This window comes from Phalaenopsis equestris, unplaced genomic scaffold (assembly GCF_001263595.1).
Source record: "Phalaenopsis equestris unplaced genomic scaffold, ASM126359v1 Scaffold000301, whole genome shotgun sequence".
Classification (NCBI taxonomy): Eukaryota; Viridiplantae; Streptophyta; class Magnoliopsida; order Asparagales; family Orchidaceae; genus Phalaenopsis; species Phalaenopsis equestris.
This window is the reverse complement of record NW_018164743.1, coordinates 95,322-115,032: the sequence shown is the minus strand read 5'-3', so window position 1 is coordinate 115,032 and position 19,711 is coordinate 95,322. Positions and strand designations below refer to the sequence as shown.

The window sequence follows — 19,711 nt, the reverse complement described above, 5'->3', positions numbered from 1 at the left end:
TGTGTGTCTGTAAATTTTTCTCTAAAAAAAATAGTAATTTTTATTATTTTTGAATACTTAATTAATATATATAATAATCATTATATTAGTAATTTTAACTTTAATTAATTTTATTTATTATACAATTTTTTATTTAATCAAAAAATTTTCTAGTTAAAAATATTATATATATGTAATTAAATGATAATAATAATTATCGTGATTCAAAATTCATTGTCATCAATTCTTTTTTGAAAAAATTTTACATTTCTTTTCTTATGCAGCAATGATAGGGATCAATCTCGGGTAGGTTCAGTTTGTTCGAAAAACAAACGGTGCTGAGCTATTTTTATTATAGTCAATGCATTTTGAACTAGTCCTACATGATATTGCATCCATCATCTATTGTTTTCATCATACCCGATTTACTCAACAAATAGAATAGGTACAGAGGTCAACACATGTCAACTAAACTTGTTCTAGACTCATTAAAGACCATCAAAACCTCAGCACCATTACCAAGACCTTCGTATTTCCACTCAAATTTTCAGAAACATCAGCACGGACCAAGATTTATGACATATGATCCAAATCATATAGTGGATTAACCAAAACAGACCCATAAAATTCAGGAACTAACTGCTAATTTCACCTTTGAAAAAACAAATAAATACTATTATGTTCCTTATTGGAGTATCATAGATCATAAGACCAAGAAATCCTATCTACTTACAGTGCCAATAATTTGCTGTGTCTGCAAGCGTCCTGGTTCTCCCAAATTTGTGCGCCAAGAGATCTGAAGTTTACCAAGAATATTACTTCCAGGAACCTTACCTTGTCCACTATCCAGTGACGAATGTTTTAACTGATAGAGATAATTAAAAATTCCTCCTCCAGCTCTTATAAGAAGAGGCAACTTGAATACCTTGCTGCCCAAATAATGCCAAGATAAATAAAATAGTTAACAATTCAATCATATGGAGTTCAATTATTGAAAAAAACAACAGTTTGGATATAGCTGAGGTAGGGTACTAGAAAACAATAAAATAAATCTTTTGTTTGCTACCTTGCTTGGGCATTGTTGTCAGGGATGCAATCTTCAGCTTTCAAAATTGATGCGTTCCAATGTGGTGCTGGCTCGAACTCAACTTGATCCATATAAAGGTCTGACTTTGTGTGATTCTCAATACATGCTTCCAAAAAAGTATTCTCCTGATAAGTACTAAATTGTCACCAGTTAAGTAGAAGAAATTTTCAGCAAGTAGCCATTTTTCTGGAACAACACCAAAGTGGTTTATCCAACAACTACAGCTGTTATCCTCTTGAGCCGATTAAGCCATGCTTACATGGGATTTACGTCCTATTCCAAGTCTAGTCGGAACCATCTTGGTAACTAATAAGAAAAGAAAATACTGCAGAATACCATACTATTCTTTATCACAATAACGTACACTGTGGTAGAGTATATAAGGGCAGTAGGAGAAAACTCTAGAGTAGAGGATCACTAAGTTAGCCATGAATTCAGAGAAATGCTATGGGTGGAGGCAGCACTGGGAACCACAACGAACACTAGCTGTTAGCTCCCCTCAAGTGAACAATCGGGTGGAAGGATCGTGAACCTGTCCCATAAATGAAGAAACTGAGCAGTAGGTAAACACTTGGTGAGGATGTCGGCGGTCTGATCCTGGGAGGTAATTTGATGTTTTGATGTCTTGTGAGGTAATGTGATCTCTTATGAAATGATGGTTTATTTCAATGTGTTTGGTCCTTGTGTGAAAGATAGGGTTGACAGCAATGACAAGTGTCATGTGTTGTCACAATGAATTACAGTAGACGAGGGATCATGTATGCTGAATTCCTGACTGAGAAAACATAAGCAAATAACGTCTTAGTGGTTGTAGCTAGTGGACAGTATTTCGCCTCCATGGATGATCGGGCAATGGTTTTCTGTTCCCGAAAAGTGTCGAAGGAGGCATTTGACAATATGACAAGTATGGAGTAAGGGTTAGTGCATATGTTGACAGATGGTATTCACAACAAAGGCAATTTCAGGATGGGTTATGGTGAGGAATTGGAATGCTCCAGCAATTTGATGATATTAAGTGGGATTAGGATAGGGTTGTTCTGTGGTCGGTTCAGGCTTCAGTTTAGCGGGGAGAGGGATGAGGGAGTGTTCGCAATTTGTGAGGCGTTTTTGTTGTAAAATGGTGTTAATGCATCTAGCTTAGAAGAGAAAGTAGCTCTGGTCTTTCTTCTAAATTTATAAGCCGAGAAAAGTGGAAACTTGACCCAACTCCTTGAAATAAAAAATTGATTTCAGATCCTGCAATAGATGGAAGATAGTTGAGGAATCATTATCTGTTAATAAGGTATCATCTACATAAATTAAGATGTAGAGTTGAATCTGATTTTTGTTGAAGATAAGAGTAGCGAGAGATCAGCGGTGCTGAGTTAGAAGCCCCAGTTTTTTATGTGAGAAAACATGTAGTTTTATGGTACTGTCGGTTTTTGTTTAAGGTTACACGCCGTGCGATGATGGTTTTGTGGGATGCTAAGTGATAGCATTTATAACCTTTGAGGAGTGAAGAGTAACCAATGAGTATATAGGGTGGAGCGGTAGGATGAAGTTTATGTGGAGCTATCGGTTTTGCCAGGGAAAATAGTAGCAGCTGAAAACTTTAAGGTGGTTGTAGGTGGGAGGACTATTATAAAGCATCTTATAGAGAGTTTTCGTTAGGAGAGTTCTGCTAGGTATCCTGTTGTTAGGTAGGTTGTTGTGAGGAGAGTATCTGTTAAAAAAAAAACGTTACTAGATAGGTTGTAAGGAGAAGAGTTCAAGTTGTTTCAATAAAGTTTCGATGCTTCCTTTCAGTCACCTCATTTTGTTGAGTGTATGGATAGCTTAGTTAGTGGATAATGCCATCGGTGGAGAGATATTGTTGAAGAGAATGAAAAGTGTATTCTTCACCGAAATCTGATCCTGGGATTTTAATGTTTGTTCGAAATTGAGTATGGACCATTTTCTGAAATAATATAAACTTTGATGCAGTTTCAGATTTAGCATACGGTGGAAAAATCCAACAATAGCGGGAGAAATCATCAAAGAAAAATAAATAATATTTAGTCCTTGTAGAGATAGAATGGGGGCAGAATCTCATACATCAGAGTCAACTATATTAAATGGAAAACTAAACCTAGAACTTAACTTAGGAAATGGTTGTTTGTGGCTTTTAGCTGAATTAAAATCATTACAAGTAATAGTAGATGTATGGATGTGGAGTTCTTGACATGAGCTGTAGATAGCAGCTATCATTTGTTTGTGTGGATGCCCAAGCTGTTGGTGCCACAGTTGGGGCGAAGAGGTAGTTGTGTGGAGAGCGGAAAGAGCAAAGACTGGATAGATGCCATGGCTGAGTCCCCGATCAAGGATAACATAACCAGATTTAGTAAATGAGATTTTGCTGCTATTATCAACAGTGAGTTTGTGAAACGATAATAGATTGTCAGACAAGTGAGAAGAGTGGAGGAGATGAGGTAGAAGAAGTTTACTGCGAGGTGCAGGTAGGAAACCTTGACCAGAGTGAATGATGAGAATGGTAGTGCCATCTCCCAAAACAGTTTGTTCATGTCCTTTGTAAGGGGTTGGCTGATGTAGGCAGTTGCAGTTTGAAGTGAGATGAGAAGAAGCGCATATGTCTAGTATCCATCAGTTGGGTTTGAATGTTTGAGTTGCCACAAGTCCTGAATCTATCTTAGTGGATAGGACTCGAAATTCGCTCTGCGCCAGCAAATGAGAGCTGTATGTTTAAATTTACTGCAGATTTGGCAAGTTGGCAGTGGTTTGTGTGAGCAACCTCCCCTGCCATTAGTGGAAGAAGTTCCTCCTCTTCTAGATGACGATGAATTGAACCATCCACCACCTCTTGAGGAGTTGCGCAACCTCTGGGAGAAAAGTAGAGGACCATAGCTGCAGCAGTTGAGTTATCCTTTGCGGTTTCAGTATAGATGTTCACCTCCTCGCTGCAAAGAAGAGCATATAGGTCACCAAATTTGATGGGGTTTGGCCTTGTTCTGATGGTTGTTTTGAATGATTGGTAAAAGGGAGGAAGTTCATTGAGAATATATAAGATTATATTCTCATTGTCGATACTACCACCTGCAGCCATTATGTTATCCGCCAGGGCTTTCACCTCAAGTAGATATTGGTACATAGAAGAGTTCTTCATACAGATGTGGTGGTAGTTCATTTATCAGCTAGATAACCTTCGGTCGGTTATAGATTGAAGTCTCTTGGCTAGGGATTCCCATATTTCAGATGTGGATTGTAAATTGAGGATGTACGGAAGAGGAGGGTGAGATGTTGGAGTACATTGCAGCTGATAGATTTTGATTGATGAGCTGGTATAGTTCATATTGAAGATTTGGAGTTGGTTGCCTTCCGGATCTTGAGTTTGAGCAGGTGGACAGACAGAGACGCCATCTAGAAAGGCTTCAAATCTGTTAGCTCTGAATAATTTTAAAATCTGTGATTTCATGCAGGAAATTTTTTTTGCAGTCAATCGGGCATTGGCGATGGATTTGATGTTGGAGATGAGGAGCTTGAGAACTGGAGGAATAGAGACCCTGATACTTTGGAGACTTAGGAGAATGTAGTTCTACTGGTACAAGAAGATGACATAGTCGATAGAAAAAAGAACAAGAGAGCAGGAGGAAAAAGAACCTGAAACCTGTAGGTTATAACCCCAATACCATGACAACTAATAAGAAATGAAAGTGCTGCAGAATATCATACAATTCTCTATCACAATTACATATACATTGGTAGAGTATATAAGGGCAGTAGTAGAAGACTCTAGAGTAGAGAACCACTAAGTTAGTTATAGGGAAGTGATGTAGGTGGAGGCTGCACTGGGAACTACAGGGACCACTGGTTGTTACATCTTTAGGTTGGCTTGATCCGACCTCCGCTTGTGCCACCGCTTACTACAACCAAATTCAATTCAATTTCTATCTATTTTAAGATCATCTAAGATGAATTCTTAGTACACCATGCATACATGCATATGCATAAATGGACTCAATAAAGCATAACTATGCATGAATTCTCAATTACTTGCATATGTAAATATAGGAAAACATATGCATAACGTTTGATTTGAACTTGAGCTAGTCTGATTCGACCAAAACTAGCTCAACTAAGTTTAGTTACGTGGATCATTTGTGAGCTCTTCAGATTGAGCTCAATTTGAGCAAATAAGTTTAGTGTCAAATCCTCAGATCTGCCCATTTGAAACTAAAACACAAAAAAAAAAGTTTCAAAAGTTGTGATAAGAACTAGGCCGACTTTCCACAGAAATTAGGGCACAAAATATTTTATCTCACTAATCTCAAATCAAAGCAACACAACACGAAACAAATCACACAAATACATAAAAAATAAGAACCTACAATTCAAGAGGTAGACGATCTCTCCCAAATCCTACAATTCGAGAGGCAGGAAATCTCTCCCAAACCCTAACCCTAAGACTCAAGATAAAAATCTCATGCCTAACCCTAAACCTAAATATATTATTCATATTTATATGAAACAATATCAAATAAGAAAAGACTAAATTGTCCTTAGGTACCGGCATAACAATACTCCCCTCCTAAAAAGAAGACATTGTTCTCAAGGTTGAAAAACGTGAGGGTGTTCCTCCTCCATAACAATCTTCTCTATTTCTTTATCCCCTACCTCCTTGTCGCACACTGTGAGAACCTGTAATGTTAGATCATTGCAACAGTATCCTAGGACAAACTTCTCATCACATTGAAAACATAATCCATTGGCTCGCTCTCCTAAATCTCTATCTTTATAAGGCTCTTGAGTGTCGCTCCCGATCGTGGCCCTTTATTCCTGCCCCATGGAGTCTCCCTTCGGACTTCTACTATTTGAGCTTTTGGTATCATCATGATTATGGCAATTGAGCATGACGTTCCACCAGCACTGCTCCAATTCTCCTGTTCCATCGCATTTTTATCTTCAACCAACTGCGCTAATTCATAGTTTCCCCCATTCCTCGTGATCTCAACAGATGAAGTACTACTCGAATATCTGTCTTCAACCCATTCATGAAGTTGTTTTCTAACACTTCTTTCGATATCCCTCTCAAACGGTCAGATAGCAACTGAAATTTCTTTTTATACTCCATGATGATCCTTTCCTCAGCCAATGCAAAAAAACTAGTGTAAATCTCCTTCCTAAATGACTCAAAAATATTCCGACAAACAATCCATAAATTCTTCCAATGATCGAGTCGAGTAACTAGCCTCTCTTCGCTGAAATAGGGCTTTCCCCTCCAAACATAATCATAACGCCAAAAGCATCTCTCCATTTAGCCCATTCATTGTGAAATATCGCTCTACCCGGTACACACACCCATATGCGTCTTCCCCCTCAAAAAGCATCATCTTTATCTCCTCCCGTTGTTTCTCCCCATGTATCTAGGATAAAACTCACTCATTCGACCATAGGCATACCTCACTCTGACTTCTTTCTTTCGTGCTCCTCCATACCCTTTGCATGACCCCTACTCTATGTTTCAGCTCAACCCCTCTATCAGAAATCTCAATCCACCCCCCATCAAAAGATCTAGGATTAGGTTCTTGATGGTGGACTCTTTCCACCTCATGTTTCGTTCGATCTCTTTCCCCTTCAATTTAGTCAAGGATTCTTCGGTCTCCCTTTCAATTTAGTCAAGGATTCTTCGGTCGACCCTTAGTTAGGATTTGCTAATTGAACTATTAGCAGGGTCTTGAATTGCGCCACAATAAGCTTCCTTATCATCTCCTCCAAACTCTCGAATCAGCCATTTTCTATGGAGAAAAACCATCCTTCTTTGACTGAGACCCTTTCCTCCATCGGAGATTTAATTTGGCACGCCTCTTCCTCAATTTTCTTTTCAAAATTATATAATTTCTTGGTTGTCAATCACAAACTCCCAAAATGATCTTTTACCACAAAGGAGGAATTGTTGTATGTTGAAATCTCATCAATGGCTTCCCAAGTAGCCGGGATCGGAACTGTACAAATTTTATTGCGTTTATACCATGTGGAACTCTGTGAGACGCAATCCTGTCATCTGCGCGTCGCCATCCCATCGTGCATCCCGGATAGCTCTTTTTGTGACTGTATCGCACATATTACATCACGAATGATGCATCGGTATGCCACGAGTATGTCGTTTGCATCTTAGCTAGCTCTTTCTGAGATTGTATCGCATGAATTAGGGCATGACGGATGTGTCATTATGTCATGATCCGATCGTTCTTCCCACCAATGAATGTATCGTCACGAGGTTAGTTCGATCGTGTCGCTCTTCCTAGTGCTCGATCTGATCGATGGAGATACCACAATCTTTTTTTTTTTCCAGAAGAGTCGTGATTTTTTTCACAGAAGAGTTGTGATCCTCTTCAGTAAGTTGATATCCTTTCTTTCCTTCCAAGATTTCCAAATTGATGCTCTAACACCAATTTGATATAAACCAAGCCAATTTTCCACAAAAAATTAGAGCACAAAATATTTTAGTTTCACCAATCCCAAAATCATATCAATACAACAACAACAACAACAAAGCCTTAATCCCACTACATGGGGTCGGCTACATGAATCTTTTTTCTCCATTGCGTCCTATTTAGTGTCATATTTTCATTTAGTTCTAGTAAATTAAGATCATTTTTAATACAATAAGCCCAAGTCTTCCTAGGTCTACCTCTGCCTTTCTTAAAACAAGTCAAATCTAAAACATCTACTCTCCTAATCGGATCATCAGATGGTCGACGTTTAATGTGACCAAACCATCTAAGACGACTTTCTCTAATTTTTTCTGTCACAGTAGCTACACCAACCCTATCACGAATATAATCACTCTGCATTTTGTCTCTAAGTGTAAAGCCACCCATCCACCTAATCATTCTCATCTCGGCAACACTTAACTTATTATTATGCTTCTCTTTTAAAGGCTGACATTCAGCGCCATAGAGCATTGCAAGTCTCACCACCGTCTTATAAAATTTTCCTTTCAGTCTTAACGGTATTTTTCTATCACACAAAAGGCCCGAAGCATTCCTCCACTTCAACCAACCAACTTGAATTCTACTATTAACATCCCCATCAATATCACCATCGCTTTGGACAACGGACCCAAGATATCTAAATCGTTCACACCTTTTAATAATTTGATCACCCAAAGTCACACTTCTGTCACTAGAGCTATTACTACTAAAATTATGTAGACCTCCATAATTCAAGTTTTTCTTGGGTTTTTTTCTCTCATTTTAAAAGATATCAACATTGAAAAGCAAACACCAAGGTACATTCTCCTGCAAACGTTTAGTAAGCGCATCCATAACTAAATCAAAAAGATACGGGCTTAAAGTCGATCACTGATATAGTCCAACTGACATAGGAAAATACTTGATCAATCCTCCTGTTCGAACACAAGTAACAACTCTAATATACATATATTTAATGACTTCAATATAAGTCATATCAATGACTTTTTTTTCTAGAACTCTCCAAAAGATTTCTCTTGAACCTTATCATAAGTTTTTTATAAAACAATAAAAATCATTTCTAGATCCTTCTTAGTCTCTCTGTACTTCTTCATCAAACCTCTCAATAAATTTATAGTGTCCATAGTAGACCAGCCTGACATGAATCCAAAGTGATTATGAGAAATCTTTTTATCACGTTTTAACCAATGTTCAATTACCCTCTCCCATAATTTTAAGGTATGACACATAACTTAATTCCTCTATAATTAGCACACTCTTGTGCATCCCCTTCATTCTTGAAAATGGGAACCAAAATACTCTTCCCCCACTCCACAGACATATTTTTAGTTTTTAAAATAATATTAAAGAGTTTAGTAAGCCAATAAACTCTCAAATCTCCTAATCTTTCTACGCTTCAATAGGGATATCATCAGGTTCTACAGACTTTCCACCCTTGGTTCTTTTTAAAGCCTCCTCAACTTTTTTTTTGTTAATGTGACGGTAAAAATGAAACGTTTTATTATTATTCACGATATTAAAATAACTAAGGTCGATCGTATTCCAGAAACTTCATTAAAAAGTTTATCAAAATAACTCACTCACCTATATTGAATATCTTTTTCTAAGAAAAGTACTTTTTGATTTTCATCTTTAATACACTTTACTTGAGTTAAATCTTTACTTTTCTTTTCTCTTTGTTTGGCTAGTTTATACATATATTTTTCACCCTCCTTAGTATTTAATCTATAATAAAGATTATTAAAAGCGGAATTTTTAGCGTCACAGATTGTTCTTTTAGACTATCTGCTGGCCGTTTGATATTTTTCCCAGTTCTCTAAGCTTTTACATTTAAACCAATTTTTATAACATAACTTCTTATATTTTATCTTTTTTTCTCTTCTCTTTCTTTCTTCCACCACCAACTATTTTTATTTGTAAATATTTTTTTTATTCTTCAAACACAACTTTTGCTACTTGTTTAATAGTGTTTGTTACTTTATCCCACATCACATTTGCTTCTTCATGAATATCCCAAATTTTGAAATCTTGAATTTTACTCACAAAAATAATTTTATTTGTGTCTTTTAAGTTTCTCCATCTAATTCTGTAACGATGAGTTCTAGCATTTTTTATTTTACAACTCTTAATCTTAAAATCTAAAACTAATAAACAATGTCGGGTACTTAAATTTTCACTTGGAATGACCTTACAATCTTTACAATCGCGACGATCTCTTCTTCTCATAAGAAAATAATCAATTTGTGTTTTATTAGATCCTCTTATAAGTAATAAGATGTTCATCTCTTTTCTTGAATAAAGTATTACTAATAACAAAATCATACGCTAAAGCAAAATCTAAAATAGCTCTACTTTCTTCATTGGTTACTCCAAAACCGTAGCCACCATGAATATTTTTGAAATCTTCTACCACTCTACCGATATGTCCATTTAAATCTCCTTCAATAAAAATTCTTTCTTTAAAAGGTATCATTTGTATTAAGTTTTCTAAGTCATTCCAAAATTTATCTTTAGAGCCTTATTAAGTCTTCTAAGTCATTCCAAAATTTATCTTTAGACTCTGTATCTAAACCTACTTGAGGAGCATAAACACTTATAATATTAAAAATCTTAATATCAATGATAATCTTAAGGGTTATAATTTTATCACCAACTCTATTAATTTTTACAACATTATCTTTCAAACTCTTAGCTATAATTACACCTACACCATTTCTAGTTCGACTCTTACCAAAATACCAAAGTTTAAAACCTAAATTATCAATCTCCTTAGCCTTTTCTCCAACCCACTTGGTTTCTTGAATACATAAGATATTAATTTTCCTATGAATCATAATATCAACTAATTCCATTAATTTACCATTGAGAGTACCTATATTAGAAGATCCTATCCTAATATTAGTTTCACTAGTTTCATGGACTAACTTCTTTACCCGCATTCGCTCGTAATGTGGGAACCCTTGCTTATTTAACACTACACCCGTGCGCCGATGTAGCGGCCCTTGCACACTTTTCACTGTATTCAAGCTATACAGCGCGTCGCTTCCAGGGGATGCCCTAGCACTTACACAATGATCAAAAGAATTCATGTCATGATTTTTTTTGACAAGTTTTACGCTGGCTGTCGACTACCTAACAAAAATCATATCAATACAAAAAAAAACTCACATGAATACATAAAAGATAAGCACCTACAAATTGAGAGACGAGCGATCTCTTAAATCATACAAACAAAGGGGTAGAAAATCTCTCCTAAACCTTAACCCTAAGACTTCAGCAACAATCTCATGCATAATCCTAACCCTAAACATACTAGCCCTATTTATATATTGAATGATAACAAATAACAAATGACTAAATTGACCTTAGGGGTCGGCGTAACACTGTGCTGCCACCATTTGCTCATGCAAAACAATTTCAAAAAAAAAAATTCAATTTAGTTGTAGGTTGGTTGGGATCTTTAGCTTAATATGAAGCTCCACGAGGACAGTAATTAATTAAGTATTTGAAAAAGAAATCAATTAATGTTTAGTAATATTTATTAATTCGTATCCCCAATTTCCCAAACACACACAAATAATGCGTAAAAGAACCATATTTAAATAAGATAAACCTTTCCATCCCTATTACAGCACAAAGAAAGTACAAAAAAAGAAAGAAAATCTAGCTCCATCTAAAGCCCAATAAATAGAGACCATCCACTCCCCCCACCAACAAAAAAAAATTAAAAAGAAAAAAGAAGATGAAGAAAGATGATAGCCCAGCAAAAAACCCAAAGCAAAAAAGAAAACATCAAAAAAATTAGAGACATTCCCCTTCGCCACCAACTAAACAATAAGAACAGAGAAAAAAAAAGAAAGAGAAAAGATGACCCCCCTCCATGTACAATATACATAAGAAGAAGAAAGTACCTCTACTCAAAACAAAAAATGAACATGAACAGGACCCCACTACAACACAATCCAACCGAAAAAGAAGCACAACTCTCAAACACAAAATTCAAACCTACAAAGTAAAAACGGATAAAGTTAGTGTGGTTTAGAAACGAGGCAATTGAAAACTTTTAACAGAAAAGTGATTTAGTGATGAATCAACCTGAATAAACTAAATGCTCAATGATGGGTCAGACTATCCTTAGAGACCACATGCCCTAGATAATCAAATTAGCTTAAAGCCTTTAGCTTGACGATCCTGAAGAAAGAAAATCAGAACTTCTTAGATGTTTGACTGCTTATAACAAATCAAAATAATAAGTCCAACCCATAGTGTTAATTTGAAGAATATGGTCTATCTCCAACCCTTAAAAGACATCACTAGAGAAGCCCGCTAAATCATTCTCAGTAAATTATTCCCTTGTCTACCAAACAAAGGCCCTCTGAGGAGCCACCAAGAGAATCCTCAATAAGGTCTAAATTTCCCTCAATACAAACCATGATCAATAAGCTCGATTCATATGTTACATCAATAAACACAATGAAATTGAAAAACACTAAGCTGTTTCATACAAAAAAACATGGGAAGATCTCCTAACATCGCCTTTAAACTAAAAGCCAAACCAATCAGCAAGGCAGATAAAAATATAAAGTGCACCTAAAATATAAAATAACATAAAAAGCATACAAAACTGCTCCATGCTTCGAGATACCACACCATAGATTTTTTACTAGAACTTGCAGAGTGTGTGTATGTCAAGCTCAACTAAACCTCGCCAAAAAATAAAAACAATTAAGATAAAATGCACTAAAAGCAATCACTTTAAAAAGTACATATGCCAATAATGATCAAAAAGAAACATTTTATCTTGATGTTCATGCCTATAAGATATAAGATACGAACACAAAACAATATCACATATCCAAAAAACTACAAGTTTCCTAACAGTCGTGTCAATGAATTTATAAGCTGTTTGGGGCATCTGATAGGGTGCAAAGTCCTGTACTAGCCAAAAACTAGTTCAAAATTAGCCTCCCACTACCCACCCAAATAAACTCACCTAAGATGTGATAATAGAAGCCCAAGTTGAAGTCCATCGAAACATGCATTTCCTATGACCATTGGATTAGGGTCCTCTAAAGGACACTGAATTATGATGCTCCAACTCTCAGAATTACAAGAGAATGCAATGTCAAATACAGATGGGATACTGCGCCAACATGTCAGACACAATAAAAGCATATCCAAGAAAAAAAGAAATAGTTTTTATTTTGATCATGTATCCAACATAATGGGCATACTTAGGACACAACAAGAATATTATTGTCATTTCTTGCATCATCTTTGGGCGTTGTTTTTTGAGTGCGGTAGATGGAATTTGAATCAAGATTTTTTCTTCAGATAATAAAGAGCAATACCATTAATCATATTACTCATTGCCTTTATTTTATTTTCCTGAAATTCTTTTTATACATTTAAATGAAAGATATGTTGTTCATAGGTTATAAGTATTAATTTTGAAAGAATATCATGTTATTACAAGTTTTTTCATGTTTGATATAGAAATCCACAATAATTTACTAGAAGTTTGTTTATGCATAATAATGTCGTTCCCTTTGAATCTCATTAAGGTATGAGGGCTTCAATCGATCTAAAAGGCAAAAGCATAAGATTAATATAAAAGCAATCCATGATAATTCAATTCATGTCTTAAAAACACACCCCCTGAGTCTTAAAAAGGCTTTGATCAATCTAATATGAGGCAAAAGTGTCAAATTTAATATAAAATACATTCACAATACAAATTTAATGTAAGGTCTCATGATATTCTAACTTTAAGTGTTCTTTATCAGAATTGTAACAACAACAATAATAACAAGCCTTTTCGCCCTAAGTGGAGTCGGCTTCATGAATCATTTTTCTCCATTATCCTATTGAGTATCATATTTTCATTTAATTGTAATAAATTAAGATCACTTTTTATATAACATACGCACGGATGAAAGCAAGGAAAAACCAACACTGACTCTGGCCATGAATGCGAGGCTATCCGAGAGCCTCGAAGGTGCTTGCGAAGACCTAAGTGACTTCTAGTGAGAAGAGGAGATGCGGTCGAAGACGACAAAGAAAATTGGAGGGTTTCATTGAGCAGCCAATGCACCATAATATTGTGTATGAGTTGACGAAGAGCTTTGACAAGCAAGAAATCAAGGTTCCCACATCGGAGTAGCTGACTGCGGGTTTAAACTTGGCTCGGCGTGCGAAGGAGGAATATGACAGACGATTCCTGGTGCCTGGAATCAAACGAAGATTGAGACGGAGGGTTCGACAAGGCTTCGATTGTAGAAAGGTGGAGTTTTCGAGCAGGGAGAGCATGCCAACACTAATCGAGTGCGAGACCTAGGACGTTTTACTTGCACGGTCAAACGAAGGAAAAAGAAAAAGCTGCAGGATGTAAGATAATATATTGAACATCTCTTAGATTTGTGTGTCGAGCAGTAGAGTTTGAAGAGCAAGACCATCTGACGATCGCGTAAGGGCATGAGATAGACTTTTCAGTTCAGCCGAGAGTTCATACTGTGAAGAAGCCACTCATGATGCTTCCTATACAAACTTTCAGGCGAGTTTAAGATGTTTAGCGGCAAGAAGGTTTCCACTGTGAAGTTCGAACAATATTTTTATTATGTTAATATATCATAATAATTAATTCATTAAAATTAAATTGATGGGAAAATTTAAATGTTAATGAATTGATAATTAAAATTAATTAAGGTTAACTTTTAAAGAATTGTTAAAAAAATTGAAGTGATAGAATTCTAAATATTAAAATGAATCATAGTATAAAATTAATGGTAAATAATAATAAGATGAATTGAAGAAATAGATTATATGACTTAAAATAAATAAATGATTTATAAAATATATTAAAAATAAATTAAGGCAACTTAGTAAGATTATAAAATAATAAGTCCCTTATACATTTGATTATAGGTTTTCATTGAAGATAAATTGGGAGAACATTTGGAATGGAAGTCATCAAAAACTAACTTGTTCTTATGCTATATAAATATTTTGTTTCTTCTAGACCAAATGTATTTATTATTATTGTTACTAAATAAATTTTTATCATTGTATACTCATGTATTTACTGTTACCCATGAATTTTCCCCACTTAGTGGGATAAAAGTTTTTTGTTGTTATTGTTGTATACCCATGATGTATAGTTCTATTGAAATTTTGGTCATGTTATAGGAATAAAATGTATACTCAGCATTGTTTAAATTATCATAGATATGAATATTGTACATGTATATTGGTTGCTATACAAATAAGAATGAAATGATCATTATTAGATAATGATTGTTGTAGTATGCTTGCATGAGAATGCTTAGCTATGATGGAGTTCATCACTTTATGATATTAGTGGGAAAACGTTAAGGTACTCGTGCACATAAATAGAAAATGATATTAACAATTATATACCTTCATTGGTACAAATTTAGATGGTAGTCTGTGATACTTGTATACAAATTAAAAATATATTGATATTTAAACAATACAATAAGACAGTGAATGTTTATAATTGTGGTAAATCAAAAAGGAGAGAAAATAATTTTGTATTTCTTTTTTTTTTTTGAATTAATAATACATGGTATTATATAGGAGATTACAAGGAGAAAAATAAGAAACTGACTCATTCCTAAATCTAGAAACTATTTAACTAATTCCCTCAAATTGAGGGATTACAAATTAATTCTAATTCCCTTAATTTAAGGGATTACAAATTAATTCTCCCAACCTTATTTTCATCTCAGACACACCTCGACACTCCCCCTCAAGCTGAGGAATAGATGTCTTCCATTCCCATCTTGGATACAAGATCATGGAAACTCGAACTGTTCAGCCCCTTTGTTAGAACATCGGCTAATTTTCTCTCTAATGGAACATAGGACATACACACTAACCCTTCCTCCATTTTTTTTTGACAAAATGTCTATCAATTTCAATATGTTTGGTCCTATCATGTTGTATAGGATTATGAACTATATTAATAGTTGACTTGTTATCACAGTAGAGCTTCATAGGACCCTCCCATTGGACTCTCAAATCATCCAAAATGATTCTCAGCCAAAGTAATTCACATAATCCTTAAGCAATAGCCCAGAACTCTGATTCCACAGATGACCTTGCCACTACATTCTGCTTCTTGCTCCTCCATGTCACTAGGTTACCTCCAAGAAAAGTACAATATACTGTAGTTGATCTTCTATCCACTAAAAAGCCAGCATAGTCAGCGTCGGTGTATGCTTTTAGAGTGAGAGCGTCATTCCTTCTGAACAAGATTCATTTCCCCGGATTGCCTTTCAAGTAGTGCAGTAACCTGTAGGCAGCCTAAAGATGAGGTTCTCTTGGATCATGCATGAATTGACGGATCATACCTACAGAATATGCTATGTCTGGTCGAGTGTGAGCAAGGTATATGAGTCTGTCAACCAATCTCTGGTACATTCTTTTATCCACAGCTGGTTCTTCTTTAGCTTCTCCCAACTTATAGTTTGGATCTATTGGAGTTAAGATAGGCTTACACCCAGTCTTCCATGTTTCTGCCAATAAATCAATCACGTACTTCTGCTGAGATATGAAGATCCCCTGTGTGGAATATGTCACCTCAAGACCAAGGAAGTACTTCAATTTCCCCAGTTCCTTTGTTCCAAATTCTTTTACTAGTCTCAGCTTTAATTCATACTTCTCTTTCTCATCATTTTCAGTCACTATGATGTCGTGTACATAGACTAAAAGAGCAGTCACTCCCCCTACAGCTGAATATTTAATGAAAAGAGTGTGGTCACCTTGACTCTTGAGAGTGTGGTCACCTTGGCTTTATTTATACCCAAATTCCTTCATGACTTTTGCAAATCTGTCAAACCATGCTCTAGGAGACTGTTTTAACTCATAAATGGCCTTTTTCAGCTTGCACACCTTGTTACCTATGCCCCTTCAAATCCCGGAGGGATGTTCATGTAGATTTCCTCATTTAGGTCACCATGGAGGAATGCATTCTTAACATCATACTGCAGCAATTGCCAATTGAAGTGAGCAGCCAATGATAACGGGATTCTCACAGTGTTCATTTTTGCAACTGGAGCAAAGGTTTCCTGATAATCCACCCCATAAGTCTGAGTGTACCCTTTGGCTACTAACCTTGCTTTATATCTTTCAAGGGATCCATCAGCCTTGTACTTCAATGTAAAAATCCACTTGCAATCAACAATGTTTTTTTCCTTCGGTTTATCAACGATCTCCCATGTTTTATTCTGTTCTAATGCACTCATTTCCTCTTTCATAGCATCCCTCCATTCTCTTTTTGACAATGCCTCAGACACATTATTAGGGATGGCAATGGTGTTCAAACTCACAATGAATCTTATGTGGGCTGGTGATAGGCGCTTAAAAGATACATAGTGAGATAATGGATAGAGTGGATTGGATTATTGGACTTGTGTCAGTTCAGGAACGGTCTTTCTCCTTGAATACACCTGAGAAAATCTTGGGAAATCGTGAGTGACACTGGTTGGAGTAAGAGATGATATGGGTTCAAGATCAGGTAACTCATATGTGATTGGTTCAGAGGACTCGGGTTCAGCTGGAACATGAGGAGAGTTTGATTTAGGTTCAGCAAAACGGGCTGGCACATGCGGAAGATCAAGGGTTTTAAGTGGTTCAAAGGGCTCACAAGTACTATATTCCATCATGGAAATCTCCCCCTGAAGAGATGACATGGAAAAAAAGGGTTTATTTTATGTGAAAGTGACATCTGCAGAGATGTAAAATTTTCTGATAGAGGGGTTGTAACACTTGTATCCCTTTTGAGTGGAGGAGTAACCGAGGAAAACACATTTGATGGCTTTGGGGTCTAGCTTCCGTCTATGTTGTTTGTGGACATGAACAAAGACAGTACACCCAAATACCCTGGGTGTGAGACCATTTGAGGTTCTGAAGTGAGGGTAGAAGCTGTTAAGGACCTCTATGGGGCTTTTGTTTTCTAACACACGGGACGGAAGTCTATTGATCATATATGTGGCAGTAAGAACGGCATCTCCCCAATAGGACTTAAGAACATTCCCTTGAAATAGTAAGGCTCGGATGGTGTTGAGCAAATGCCCATTCTTTCTTTCAGTTATCCCATTTTGTTGGGGTGTGTCCACACATGATGAGTTATGGATAATCCCCTGTGCTGTAAAGTAAGGTGATAGAAGTAGTCTCTAGCATTGTCTGTCCTAAAGCTTTTTATTTTGACCACAAATTGATTTTGAACCATTGAATGGAAATTAGGTATAACAGTGCTAACATCAGATTTTTGTTTAAAAAGGAAGAGCCATGTAACCCGCGGGTGAAATCATCAATTAAGGATACAAACTAACGAGCCCCAGAAACATTAGGTATAGTGGAAGGACCCCATATGTCACTATGAATCAGTGAAAAGGATGAGAGCTTCTTTTATTGCTAATAGGAAAAGATACACGGGTATATTTTATCAATTCACAAGTGTCACAATGAAACTCAGAAATATCTAATCATTGGAATAAATGAGGAAACATTATATTTAAAACCCTAAAAGAGGGATGACATCTATGTTCGAGGAACTAAGGAGAGATGAAGATAAATTGCTCCTAATTTTCTGGGATGGTTCAAGATGGTAAAGACCGCTCCTTTCCTTAGCAAGTTCAATCCTCCTCCCTGAGTCCTGATCCTGAAAAACACAATAAGAATGGGAAAAAACAGCATAACATTTGAGATCATGAGTCAATTTTTGAATGGACACAAGGCTTGGGAGAACGTTTTTAAGGAAAAAGTTGGGTGTGATATGTATATCTCCAATCCCTGCAACGGTAGTTAAAGAGTCATTGGCCATGATAATTTTTTTATTACTTGGACATGGGGTATAGGCGTGGAAGAGTTGAGATGTGGGGGTCATATGTTCAGTAGATAGTGGAAGGACCCCATATGTCACTATGAATCAGTGAAAAGGATGAGGACATGAACAAAGACAGTACACCCAAATACCCTGGGTGTGAGACCATTTGAGGTTCTGAAGTGAGGGTAGAAGCTGTTAAGGACCTCTATGGGGCTTTTGTTTTCTAACACACGGGACGGAAGTCTATTGATCATATATGTGGCAGTAAGAACGGCATCTCCCCAATAGGACTTAAGAACATTCCCTTGAAATAGTAAGGCTCGGATGGTGTTGAGCAAATGCCCATTCTTTCTTTCAGTTATCCCATTTTGTTGGGGTGTGTCCACACATGATGAGTTATGGATAATCCCCTGTGCTGTAAAGTAAGGTGATAGAAGTAGTCTCTAGCATTGTCTGTCCTAAAGCTTTTTATTTTGACCACAAATTGATTTTGAACCATTGAATGGAAATTAGGTATAACAGTGCTAACATCAGATTTTTGTTTAAAAAGGAAGAGCCATGTAACCCGCGGGTGAAATCATCAATTAAGGATACAAACTAACGAGCCCCAGAAACATTAGGTATAGTGGAAGGACCCCATATGTCACTATGAATCAGTGAAAAGGATGAGAGCTTCTTTTATTGCTAATAGGAAAAGATACACGGGTATATTTTATCAATTCACAAGTGTCACAATGAAACTCAGAAATATCTAATCATTGGAATAAATGAGGAAACATTATATTTAAAACCCTAAAAGAGGGATGACATCTATGTTCGAGGAACTAAGGAGAGATGAAGATAAATTGCTCCTAATTTTCTGGGATGGTTCAAGATGGTAAAGACCGCTCCTTTCCTTAGCAAGTTCAATCCTCCTCCCTGAGTCCTGATCCTGAAAAACACAATAAGAATGGGAAAAAACAGCATAACATTTGAGATCATGAGTCAATTTTTGAATGGACACAAGGCTTGGGAGAACGTTTTTAAGGAAAAAGTTGGGTGTGATATGTATATCTCCAATCCCTGCAACGGTAGTTAAAGAGTCATTGGCCATGATAATTTTTTTATTACTTGGACATGGGGTATAGGCGTGGAAGAGTTGAGATGTGGGGGTCATATGTTCAGTAGCTTCGGAGTCTATGATCCAAGAGTTGGTATAGAATTTGTCTAAAACATTCATGCAAACAGTTTTACCTGAAAGAGCTATCAAACATGCTCAAGAAGGCTTCTCAAGAGATCCCAACAAGCTTCTCAACTTTTTAATTTCTTCATTGCTGAACCGCTCTACTG

At 36.2% G+C, this 19,711-nt stretch overlaps 1 protein-coding gene across 3 annotated transcripts in view; it reads right to left on the bottom strand.

The window, feature by feature from the left end:
• Positions 1-19,711, bottom strand: part of LOC110025495 (probable trafficking protein particle complex subunit 13 homolog) — a 106,887-nt gene that overhangs the window by 51,858 nt on the left and 35,318 nt on the right. For all 3 annotated transcript variants that reach the window (XM_020726006.1, XM_020726005.1, XM_020726007.1), the window contains 2 exons: positions 1,046-1,191; positions 713-908 (listed from right to left, as the gene is read on the bottom strand). In XM_020726006.1, the coding sequence (XP_020581665.1) occupies positions 713-908; positions 1,046-1,191 (342 nt within the window). The remainder of the gene's footprint in view (positions 1-712; positions 909-1,045; positions 1,192-19,711) is intronic.